The sequence below is a fragment of the Alligator mississippiensis genome, chromosome 13, assembly GCF_030867095.1.
Source record: "Alligator mississippiensis isolate rAllMis1 chromosome 13, rAllMis1, whole genome shotgun sequence".
NCBI classification, from domain to species: Eukaryota; Metazoa; Chordata; order Crocodylia; family Alligatoridae; genus Alligator; species Alligator mississippiensis.
The window spans coordinates 46,015,317-46,027,835 of NC_081836.1; the positions used below are offsets into that span (position 1 = coordinate 46,015,317).

Sequence of the window (12,519 nt, forward strand, 5' to 3'; positions counted from 1 at the left end):
GCCAGCTAGCCCCACAGTGGAAGCACCCTTGTGCCCCAACCAGTCCCTCCGCAGCATGTCGAGCTGGGTAAGAACAGCCTTGGGCTGGCACACTGACCCCCTGGACCCTGCCAGCTTGGGCTGCTCTGATCCAGCTCAGCATATTGCAGTCGTGGGTGCACATGTAAAGGTGGAGCCTGGAAGCAATAAACTCCATTGTGATAAACTCTGGTGTCCAGTATAACTTTATTTGTGATTATTAATTTAGTAACTTGAAGGTAAATCAAAAGTCTGAATCCACACACTACGTAGTTTAATTTTCAAAACCTTTTGATACAGGTGCTGGTTTGTGGAACTTTCAAGGGAATGCAAATTAAACCCGGTTCTATGGGAAAGCCATCTCCAGACTACGATGTCCAGGTATTTTACCACTGTAAGCCTTAGGGAATTTTTTCTTAAAGTAAGAAGGCTCTGATTTCTTTGCAGGAAAGCACAAGTAAGCCCTGGGAAAAGAGAGAGAGGACTTATTTTTCCTGCTGAATCATTTTCAATTTAGGTATCCAGAAAGGCAGATTTCTCTTTTGTATTATCCAGCTTTCTGCCCATGGGTGGGGTAAGCAGGTTGTTTCTACACTTCATTTCAAATAGATTTCCTACAAAATGTTATGCTTTGGATATTTGAAAATCTGTCCCAGAAGGAAGGATGACTTGACAGAGATTGAGAAACTCAAGAAAAATGCACGTGATTATGCATGGTATTGAATGCATGGCTCAAATGACTGCACTACAGTATTTCATCATTCTTTTTTGAGACTGTGTAAGACATGAACAGCCATCTACTAACTTTGACTGGACTTCATTTTTTATTGCTGAAAATTAAAATTGCTTAGTTAGGGGGTATTAGAAAGGAATGGTCTTTGATGATTAAACCAGAATCACTGGGTTATATTCCAGCATTGAATCACTATGACAGTGGGCAAGTCTTTTATGTACCTTTCTCTATATAATTCTGTTTTCCCAACAGATCACTTGCTATATCTTTTCTTCCTCGCTTGGACGTGCTAGGCTTAACGTCTGCAAAATGTTTTGGACTCCTCAACTATAAGCATGATTCAAAGTATAATGGATTAGCATACTAATATGATAAAAGTCATGGTCTGTCTGTCTGTAACGCTTTATTTGCACTCTCATTGGCTGTCTCGACAGCCAATCAGAGTGCTTCAGGAGGGTTCAGACTGCAGGTGGCAGGGGCACCACAGCGGACCGCCACCATGACAGCAGGTACAGGGGGCCAAGGCCAGTGCAGCTCCCCTGCTCCGTGGGGGAGCCGTAGGCAGTGATGGCAGCACAAGGGAGATGGGGAACAGTGTTGGACCCGTGGCAGGAACATGAGGGAGGGGAGGAATGGGCCCGGGCTGGGCACTGGCCCACCGTAGCATGGAGGAAGAACAGGCCCTGGTGCCATGACGGCAGGGACAGTGCATCTGGCCTCGAGGGCACCCCCACCCTGCTCTCAGGAGGTGGTGGTGATGGAGCGGACAGAGTGGGGGATGAGGCCAGAAGTGCTGGCCTCACCCCCTGCTCCCTGGATGCAGCTGCAGCACGGGATGCTGGGTGGCAGTGCTCCACGCCGCCGCGCCCCCCTCCCCGCCCCATCATTCATGGGGAGAGGGCAGATGGACAGAGGCTGGGCGGCTGGGGAGGAAACATGCCTGGCCCCAAAACGGGTGGGGGGGGGGGCTGCACTGGGCCCAGCCCTGCAACAGCAGTTGGGGGGGAGGCACCGGGCCTGGCCCTGCCCTGCCCCACTTCACCCCACCCCACCCCAAAACAGCAGCGTGAAATGGCCGGCCCCACAACAGCAGTAATGGGGGGGGGGGCATGCCAGGCCCAGCCTGGCCCAGCCCCAAAATGGCAGCGGGGGAGGGAGGTGCCAGGCCCTGGCCTAGCCTGGCAACGGTGGGGAGGAGCCCGGCCCCAAAACAGCAGTGCAGGGGGGCACCAGGCCCAGCCCAGCCCCGCAACAGCAGCAGGGAGGGGAGGGGGAGGGCCTGGCCCTGCGGTGGAAGGGTAGAAAGGGGGAGTGGGCCCAGCCCCAAAGGTGAGGGGGAGGAATGGGGGCCGGACACAGGCCTCTGTTCCCTCCCGCGCTGCCCCCTCCCCCGTCATTCTTGACGAGTAATTGCTAGTTATTCCAGAATTCCAGTTTGAAGGTGCAGTGTTGCCTGCTGGTCACAGTTAAATGTATTCAGGAATGGTTTAGTTATTTCAAAATGAACCCCAAGATTGTAGCATTTTAATTTAACCTGTTTTTAAACTCCAAGGGCATGTCCCCACATTCAGGGACATACGCTTGCAGCAGCAAAAATAGTTTTGTGCCATTACTTTTTGCCACAGTGCATGCCCCTGCACATGTGCTTTGGTATGGGACAAACTACCCTGCTTTAGGGGAACTGCCCTTTCCCCACTCTTCCTGGCATGCTGGAGGAGCCAGGGGGCAACTAAAGGAGTAGAGACACTGGCCAGCAGCCAGTATCTCCCAGGAGGACTAAAGCTCCATGGCTGCCAGTGCACGCTCCTTTCATGTGCGTTACACTGCTTTTTTTGCGTTTTATTTTTTCCCCTACCAGAATTTCCTGGTAGCAAAATTTGCAGTACAGGGCACATTTTAACGTTCCAAGAGTGTGGTCTGTGGCACTGCAGAGGTTTGCTGTGCCACAAACCACATGTGTCTGCACATCTGGCTGCAGCCAAGGTAACTAAACTGTATTCTGTTTGGTTTTAGATTATAGATGAAAATTGCAACATTCTGCCTCCTGGAGAAGAAGGAGATATTGCCATCAAAGTAAAACCTGAGAAACCCTTTTGCCTTTTCACAGGATATGCAGTAAGGCTCACTACAAAATTAAACGGCACACCTATTAAAATCTCTTTATCCCTTAGCAAATAACTTGAAAATCGAGTTACTTTGCAAAATCTGGATTATTTTTTCAGGGGCTGAAATTGCAGACATTATTATTACCATCACAATTACTGTTGTTGTGATAACATGCCCACATTCCTTTCCCATTGTGCCATTGTACTAACACCCAAAAGATGGTCTCTGCCTCAGCACTTTCTTACAGCCTAAATGCATAGAGTCCTTCATGCACAACATCATAGAAGTGACCTATCCCACAACAGACTGCAAAACTAAATACTAAAGCTATATAGATAAAGAAAGAAAAGGAATTAGGAAGTAAAAAAAAAAAAAAATGTAATGAATTTTAAATTCCTGTTCCAGCTGGCCACCTAGAGGTGTAGGCTTTCACACCATCAGGGCTACCAGAGATCCTCTTTAGAAAAAGGAAGATGACATGGTATGGAAAAACCAAGAGGAGCTGTACTAAACAAAAGATGTAAAGAGGCAGGATGAATTAGAGTTGGTGACACTTCCAGCAAATAGTAAATTAACTGAAAAATACATTTTTGGTCATCCCAAAAGAGTGAATTCAGGTTGAATTTCTTGAATAGATTTGGCTGGAAACATAATTTTCAGAAAAACAAAAAGCCAAATACATGATTGTATGCAAAAGAGATGACTTTGGTTACTCTTATCTAGCAGTCTGTAACCAAGACTATCAACAAATTAGACAAATGAAATATCTAGGAGCATTATTACTAATAACTGTTTGATGAGGGGGGAGATCAGGGTATGGAGAGCCTACACTTTTCACTGCAGTTAATTTTAGCTCAAAGTAACTGGTGGGAAAGAGCAGGCTACACTTATACAAAACCATGATAACTGATATGGAGGCAAGATACAGGCACTTACTTTCTTTTCAGAGATACTGAGTTGTCCCTCTTCCTTAGTATTTAAACTTTTAGGAAGCCAGTAAAAAAAAAAAAGTGAAGTGTGTAAAAGATAATTTAATAAAGAATAGAACGAGTTCTATGAAGAGCTGGGTTGAAAAACTGCAGTGGAAGCCTAATAACTTTAGTGGGCAGGCCATACACTTAAGATGTTAAAAGACAAACCAGCTATGCATCTCCCAGAAGGTCACTTCTATGATGTTCAACCTATGGGCAACCAAGGGGAAGGTGGAGGGATAATACTGAGCAAGACATAAGGGTTTTTAATGTGAGTTGTCAGCGGTGGAGGAAAATTGTGCTAATGGCTAATGCCCTCAAGGGTCTCTAGAGCTAGGGAGTAGTTGCCCCAGCTCTTGCCCAGTAGATCAGGTGATTAGAGTACTTACTCAGGCCTCTGGAAGACTTTAAATTAGTTTTCTCCTCTGATAGATCTCCCATGGGAGAAACCTGCCTATCAAGCTATAGGGCATGAAGTGGACCCTTGGTCTTTCAGCTTCAAATTGATCTGCTTTAAGCAATTATTAATATCCATTGAGACAGGAACTGGAACCCAGAAGTCCCACCTCTGAGGTAGATGGTCCTGATTATCAAGCTAGTAAGAAATATTCTCTAACTCTGTATCCAGTAGTTATTTAAGGTATTGTAGCACAGCGAGCAAGACACTCCCAAGAAAACCTTATAAGAGCATTCATCTGAAAAGGCAGAGTGGATTTAATCTGATCAAGTGGAACATTTCCTACAGAATTGGAGGGGTTTTTGTCATATTAAATTATGGGGGAATATATATTAAATGCTGAAATAAGTGTCATATCTCATTTTTACATAAATTAGAAAAATTCATTTATTTGCAGGCAGAGTAACATTTGTCAAATGCAATTTAATGTTTACTAGGATGATCCAGAGAAAACTGATTCTACAATACGTGGCAGTTTTTATATCACTGGGGACAGAGGGTTTGTGGATGAAGATGGATACTTCTGGTTTGTTGGAAGAGCTGATGATGTCATCAATTCTGCTGGGTAACAATTTATGCTTCACATTGCAATGTTAGACTCAAAGCAGGTGTGTGGCAGGGCACCTGATGTGTCTGCCACTTTGAGCTTAAGGGGGAAGGAGTGTGGCAGGGCACTAGATATGCCTGCCACTCTGAGAGGTCAGGCAGCCTGCTGAGCCACTGGCAGGTGGGGTCAGGCCTAACTGGAGAGTCAGCTGACTGGAGGGCCAAAGCTAGGCCTGGAGAGGGGGCGGGGGGTGTTACCTGATTATAAGGGTGTGTCTTGATTGGAGAAGGACTGGGCTTACACAAGATATAAGCCCAGACCCCAAGAGCAGGGCTGGCAGTAACATCATGGGAGCTGGGGCAGGGACATCACCCAGAAGGAAGGCTGCAGCTCCTGAAAGCCAGCAAGGAGAATGATATCTGGAGGTTTGGGTAGGAACTAAGAGGATGGAGAAGGATTCTGGGGACCTAGTGTGGGGTCCAGAACCCCGAGATGGGGGCTGAGAGTATGTGGGCCTGTTGAGGGGCAAAGAGAGCCCTAAGAGAAGGGCTGAGTGCCTGAGCCGTGTTGAGAGGCCTGATGTGCCTGGAGAGAGAGAGGCTGAGTGCACGGGGCCTACTGAGAGACCAGGCAAGTCCTGGGAGAGGGGCTGAGAGTTGGTGGGCCTATTGAGAACCTTTGGTGCGTCTGAGAGAACCTCGTGAGCGGGGCAGAGTACAGGGAGTCTATTGAGGGGTCTGGATGTGCCCACAGAAGGGGCTATGTAGCCAGACCTATGGAAGACTCTGAACCTGCAGAGAGAGAGAGTGACCCATGGAGAGGCCCGAGTGGGTGGACCCACAGAGAGAAGAGGGCTGACAGTTCAAGAACAGACCCTGGAAACCTTGATTGGCCTATGCTGGGGCCAGGGCCCAGGAGGGGCCAAAGGGTGAGAGAGCCCACCGCGAGAAACAGCCAGAGCTGGGAGAGCCTGGAGTCTCAACTCGCCTGGAAGCAGGGCCAGGGCCTAGAAAAGGCACAAAGGTCTTTGTGTGGTCACAGCCAAAGAGGGGTCAGGAAGCGTGTACTCCAGGATGACAATGGCTAGTAGGAGTCTGAGAGCGAGTTGAGGCCAGGGATTTCATAGATTTCATAGACATTCGGGCTGGAAGGGACCCTGGAGGATCAGAGTCCAGCCCCCTGCCCCAGGGGCAGGAAGTCAGCAGGGATCATGGGATCCCAGCAAGATAAGTATCCAAATGTGTCTTGAAGGCATTCAAAGTGGGTGCTTGAACCACCTCTGGCGGCAGTCTATGCCAAACCTTGGGGGCTCGGACCGTAAAGAAGTTCTTCCTTACGTCCAGTCTGAATTGCGGAGTTTGTGACCGTTTGATCTTGTCATCCCTTGAGGTGCTCTGGTGAAGACGTTCCCCCAGATCCTGATGAGCACCCCTGATAAACGTATAGGTGGCCACCAGATCACCCCTGATCCTGCGCTTTTCTAGGCTGAAGAGTCAGTCCCATGTCTCTCAGCCTGTCATCATAAGGTCTGTTTTCCTGACCTCTGATCATGTGCATGGCTCTCCTCTGGACTCTCTCAAGCTTCTCCACATCCTTCTTGAATTGTGGAGCCCAAAACTGGATGCAGTACTCCAGCTGTGGCCTCACCAAGGCTGAGTACAACGGGAGAATGACATCCCAGGATTTGCTTGAGAAGCATCTATGGATGCAAGCCAGTGTTTTGCTTGCTTTACTAGCCGCAGCATCACATTGAAGGCTCATGTTCATCTTGTGGTCAATCATGACCCACAACTCCCTTTCATCTGTAGTGCTAACCAGCGTAGCACTGCCGAGCCTATAAGCATGCTGCAGGTTTTTCCTCCCAAGGTGGAGAACCTTGCATTTTTCGGTGTTAAACACCATCGGGTTCTCGTCTGCCCATTTCCTAAGCCTGTCCAGACGTGCCTGGATTACACTCCTGTCCTCAGGTGTGGATGCTTTACCCCAGAGTTTAGTGTCATCAGCAAACTTGGCCAGTCTGATGTGGACATTGGTGTCAGAAGCATTGATGAAGATGTTAAACAGTATAGGCCCTAGGACAGAGCCTTGAGGGACCCCACTGGTGACCGTGCACCAAGATGACTGGCTTCCGTCAACCACCACCCTCTGGGTTCTACCGCAGAGCCAATTCCCCAGCCAGTGGATTGTGGTGAGGACGAGGCCGCAGTTGGCCAGTTTAGCCAAGAGGTGATCATGGGATACCAGATCAAAGGCTTTTTTAAAGTCAAGATATACAACATCAATCTCTTCCCCCTTGTCCTGGTGATGGGTCACCTGGTTGTAAAAGGAAATGAGATTGGTGAAGCAAGACCTACCCACAACAAACCCATGCTGGGTATCCCTCAGGATATTGCTGTTAGCTAGTCTGTTAAGGATGGCCTCTTTGATAATCTTTTCCAAGACCTTCCCCAGGATAGAGGTCAGGCTGATGGGCCTGTAGTTTACCTGATCTACTTTCCTCCCTTGAAGATTGGCATGACATTGACCTTCTTCCAATCTTCAGGCACTTCACCAGAGCACCAGGAGTTTTCAAAGATCCATGCCAGGGGCTGAGTTATGATGCTTGCCAGCTCCTTGAGTACCCTTGGGTGGTAAACCGTCAGGGCCAGCTGACTTGAAGGTATCCAGCCTGTCAAGGTATTCCTTCATGAGATCAGCTTCAATGGAAGGCAAGGAATCTCCCTCACCCAGGCCTCCCTGACCCACAGTGGGCAGGGGCATCCCATGGGACTGGTGAAAAACTGATACAAAGTACCCATTTAGCAAGTTTGCTTTTTCATGGGCATCAGTTGTCAGTTGTCCCATCTGGTTTAGCAAGCGCCCATAGTTGCCCTTGCTTTTCCTCTGGCTCCCCACATATCTAGAAAAGGACTTTTTATTGTCCTTGATATTTGTAGCTAGCTAGAGTTCCATTGCAGCCTTGGCTTTCCTGGTTTGCTCCCTGCAGGTCCGGACCAGAGTAGAGCATTCCTCCTTGGAGGTGGTTCCAGTCCTTCATCCTTTGTAGGTCTTCCTTTTAAGACGCAGGAGGTCCGTCAGTTCTCTGGAGAGCCAAGGGGGGCTGCTGTGCCCTTTTGCTGCCTTTCCTCCAAGATGGGATGGACTTTGCTTGCGCATCCAGGATTGTTCCCTTGAGGAGCAACCACTCGTCCCTTAGCCAGGGAAGGCTGGGACCACAGTGGTCCAGCAGCCCAGGGAGGGGACAAGGAAGACCGGGACATGGGCCCAGAGGCCCAGGGAGGGGCCAGGGAAGACTGGGACTGCATGGGTCCAGAGGCCCAAGGAGGGGGGCTTGAGCAAGTACAGTGGGACCACAGGGGTCCAGCGGCCCAGTGAGGCATGGGGTGTGGTGCAGGAGTGGATTTGGAGCCATGCAATTTGCCCTTAAGGCTCGAGGTACTATCCGGGGGGCACTGTTGCAGAATGGGGCTCAGCAAGGGGCCTGGGTGCAGGCAGAGGCTGATGGAGGTTTAGTGGAACTGGGTCATATGAAGACCTGCAGGCAGCATCCCTATTATCATATTGACCATCAAGGTGTGGCTGGAAAGGCACCCTAGAGACAGAACAATGCACGGTCGTAGAGCCTCCAGGGGAATATCACAGCTGTCCCTGGAATCTGACCCTGTGACAGTGATACACATACAGCTGTGTTCATTTGCACACTTTATCAAGTACCAAATGTATAAAACAGCCTCTTTTTCATTTTAAAGATACCGTATTGGACCGTTTGAAGTTGAAAGCGCACTGACAGAACACCCAGCAGTGGTAGAATCAGCTGCTGTCAGCAGCCCAGATCCCATCAGAGGAGAGGTACAGTTTTAGAGACAGAGAGAGTGTGTGTGTGTGTGTGGGTGTGTGTGTGTTAACACATACAAAACTGAGCCCTAAACAGAACCTTGATTCTCAATAGGCTACTACAAACTGTTTAGCAGTCATATCCGTAATACAGGCAGTCCTCGACTTACAAAATTTCGAGTTACAGTGTTTCGCACTTATGTTTATAAATTGACACCCTGTTTCAACTTTATGACGTCAGTCTCGACTTTATAACACTTGATCCGATGCAACGCCACGCCAGCAAACAAGTTCACTGCTACACTTACCTCCCTGGAGAACATCTGTCTAAACTTCCCTGGATACTTTCTTTAAAAAAGCAGTCAAGACTCCAGGAAAACCTGCAGCCAAGACTCCTGAGAAGACTCCAGTCAAAAACCCTTCAAAAAGTCTAAACAAGAGCCTTTCAAAAAGTACAGCAAAGTCACCTCAAAGAAGTCCTTCCAAATCACTATGATTGCTATTTACAATATAAATACATTAATGTAGCTATATTACTATAATTGATTAAGTAAAAAATTCTGGGGTATTTTTCATGAAAATAGGGTATCAGGCCTTGGTTCAGGAACCAATCCCCATTTATAACATTGTAACTCGGAACCAATTGTCTCATAAGAAACAATGTTTTGACTTAAGACGTGGTTTTCAGGAATCAATTGTGTCGTAAGTCCTAGGACTGTCTGTATTTATCTGAATGCAAGAAAATATTTGCACAGTGGAGTACAGTGTCCTATAGTTAATATGGTGATACAGTAAATAGCAGCTACATTTTATCACTGTGCAGCCAAAGTGCTTATGATTTTTCATGCTAAGACTTGCAAACACTTTAGGTTAGAATTGCATATTAAAGATAAGGTTGGCTTGAATTTACTTCTTTTTACACATAGTACGCATCCAGGTGCTGTTCTCTAGATTAACTGTCCATACAAGCCTTACCTGAGCAAAGTGTTCAGAGCCTGCCTATAAATTAGTGATTTTTTTAGTTTGTCAGCAAATTAGTTCTGTTAAACATTACAATCCCTGTACTTTATTACAGGCACTTAATTTCAGCAGTATTTCTTTTTTCAAGGTGGTGAAGGCCTTTGTAGTTTTGGCATCTGACTACCTTTCGCAAGATCCAGAAAAACTGATCACCAAGTTACAGGACCATGTAAAAAAAGTCACTGCCCCATACAAGTATCCTAGAAAGGTAAATGTTCAAATGGGCAGGTATTTTTGACAAATACATTACAATCACTCAGCAGTGTGGAAATGAAAGTTCTGCATATATGCACTTTATTGTATTCCCATATCTACATTCATAAGAAACTAACAGAGAAGAGATAGGCATTATGGAGATTACTGAAGCAGAAATCCAAATCTGATGAACAGTCACAAGATATCCCTGTGCAGCCATATACTGGTATACTGGCTCTATAATAATTGGTGGCAAGCTATTTGTCAGTACTGCACCACCAAGCATATCACTGTAAAGATGAGAATGATGGCAAAGCTGGAGAGTTTAGTGAAACATTCAGAGGAGGGCCACCCGCTTGGTGAGAGGGCAGCAGGACAGGCCCTACGAGGAGAGACTGAGGGACCTGAACCTGTTCAGCCTCAGCAAGAGGAGGCTGAGGGGGGACCTGGTGGCTGCTTACAAACTCATCTGGGGAGATCAACAGCAAATAGGCAGAGCCCTTTTCTCCCCTGCACCACCTGCGGTGACAAGAACAATGTTAATAAGCTGATGGAGAATAGGTTTAAGGTAAGAGATCAGAAGGCAATATTTTACAGTTAGGGTGTCCAAAATCTGGAGCCAGCTTCCCAGGGAAGTAGTCCTTGCCCCTACCTTGGGCAAATTCAAGAACAGGTTGGATAATCACCTGTCTGGGGTCTTGTGAAACCAGCATTCATTCCTGCCTGTGGCAAGGGGTCAGGCTAAATTATCTGTTCAGGTACCTCCTGACCCTAGCTACTATGAAACAAGAAACTGCAAATAATCACCCCAAGGAGCTCCTAACCCAAGGAACAGAATAGCTTAGTTACAGAAAGAATAATTTAATATTTTATACAGTGGAAATATCTAGCAATCGGAAGGCAACCAGTAAAAGTTAGACACTAAGGGCACCTATACACATACGTTGAGGCTGCTCCAATGCACTGCAATTACAACACATTGGAGCAAACTCAATTAATCAAGTCTGCTGGAGCGTGGTAATTACTACACTCCAGCAGACTCCAGCGTCACATGCATCAGCATCCCCGTACTAAAAAATGGTAGCAGGAGTGCTTTAACTAAAGCTTGTATGATACGCTTTAGTTAAAGTGCCCCCACTGCCATTTTTCAGCGTAGGAACAGTGATACAAGTTACACTCCAGGTGCTTCAATAAAAGCAGCTCTTGGAGCTGCTCTCATTGAAGTGCCCTTTTGCTAATTAAAGTACCTCCTGCAGCAAGTGCATAAACAACTTAAAGCTTTTTGTACATCACAAATATCAGGTTACTTTTCACAGATGTGGACTGAGAATAATTTGACTTGTAGGCACAGCACTGCTAAGAAGTTTGAAGGTTTCAAATATAAACCTTTGCTAAATGTATTACTGACAGTTCTCTCTCCACTCACTTACATTCCTTAAACAGACCCAAAGAAAAAACCTTTTATTCTTAATAATTATAATTCCATATCTTCCAAGTAAAGACAAACTAAAATATTTAAGTGCATTAGATGAGTGCATCTACTTGTTAATTTATTGTGCATTGATTTGTAATTTCTTCTCTTGTCCAATAGATGGAGTTTGTTCAACAGCTGCCAAAGACAGTTAGTGGAAAGATCAAAAGAAATGAACTGCGTAAGAAAGAGTGGGAGAAAATTTAGAATTATCTAAGCATTTATTTTGCATTATTAGTTTTTACAAAGGGAAATACTTCTTTCTCCTATTGCAATTTCTTGTTCTGTTCCTTGGTTCTATTTTAAAGTGCGCAGATCTAGAGCATCACAGTACATTTTGTGCGTCTCCAAACCTCTACTGACCTCAGTAGGAACTTGGATGAATAAGCAATGTAAGATTAGGCCTTTGGTGGGCATCTCTGTAGTTGAGCATTTCTTTTTCCATGTGTTGTAGACCTAAAAAGACTGAAAACATTTTGCCAGAGATAAAAATTAAAGTTTTAACAATAACACCTATTGTTTAAGTACACAAATATACAGGAAAGAATATACACAGACAATAGGAACCAAGTGGATCTGTATCCAAAGTTTGTATCTTAGTAGTGCCAGGAACTAACTGTCAGCTAAAAAAAAAAGCACATAGTTCTTCCTGTATTTTGTGCAATCAAATATAGTAATCCTGGATTTTAAGGCTGTCTTCACCATATCTCCTCATACACACTTATGAGAAAATAAAACTTTGAAAGGAAAATATTAGGTGATGGTAGTTTTCTATATCCATTAGTTTTAATTAATGCAATGTTTATGTACTCCTAGTTCACAGCTGTCAGGTAGTTTGAGTTAATCTTCTCTACAAAAGTATTTTTGCTACTTTACATATTTAATACATCCATTATTACTAACTGGTAACCTAAGCATATATTTAAAAGACAAATGTCTCTACAATTGACAGAGCTCATATGTACACTAAGTTATAGATATCACTATACCTCTCCCTAATATTTTCTTTTAGATAGCTAAGCTCCCAGGGTTAAGTTTTCTGTTATAAAAATTGCAGAATATAAGGATAGAAATTAATGAAAGAGCGAATTTACAAGTTATCCCTCGTATTGTGATATTATCGGTTATTTAATAAAGATTAGGTCTGCATAAATATATACATTGTCA

At 45.5% G+C, this 12,519-nt stretch overlaps 1 protein-coding gene across 9 annotated transcripts in view; it reads left to right on the plus strand.

The window, feature by feature from the left end:
- LOC102564227 (acyl-CoA synthetase medium chain family member 3) overlaps positions 1-11,720 on the plus strand; it is a 38,463-nt gene extending 26,743 nt beyond the window's left edge. For all 9 annotated transcript variants that reach the window (XM_059716247.1, XM_059716242.1, XM_059716241.1 and 6 more), the window contains 6 exons: positions 319-399; positions 2,765-2,866; positions 4,723-4,850; positions 8,582-8,681; positions 9,775-9,894; positions 11,473-11,720. In XM_059716247.1, coding sequence (XP_059572230.1) covers positions 319-399; positions 2,765-2,866; positions 4,723-4,850; positions 8,582-8,681; positions 9,775-9,894; positions 11,473-11,559 — 618 coding nt within the window. In that variant the 3' untranslated portion in view covers positions 11,560-11,720. The remainder of the gene's footprint in view (positions 1-318; positions 400-2,764; positions 2,867-4,722; positions 4,851-8,581; positions 8,682-9,774; positions 9,895-11,472) is intronic.
- Positions 11,721-12,519: the final 799 nt, after the last annotated feature.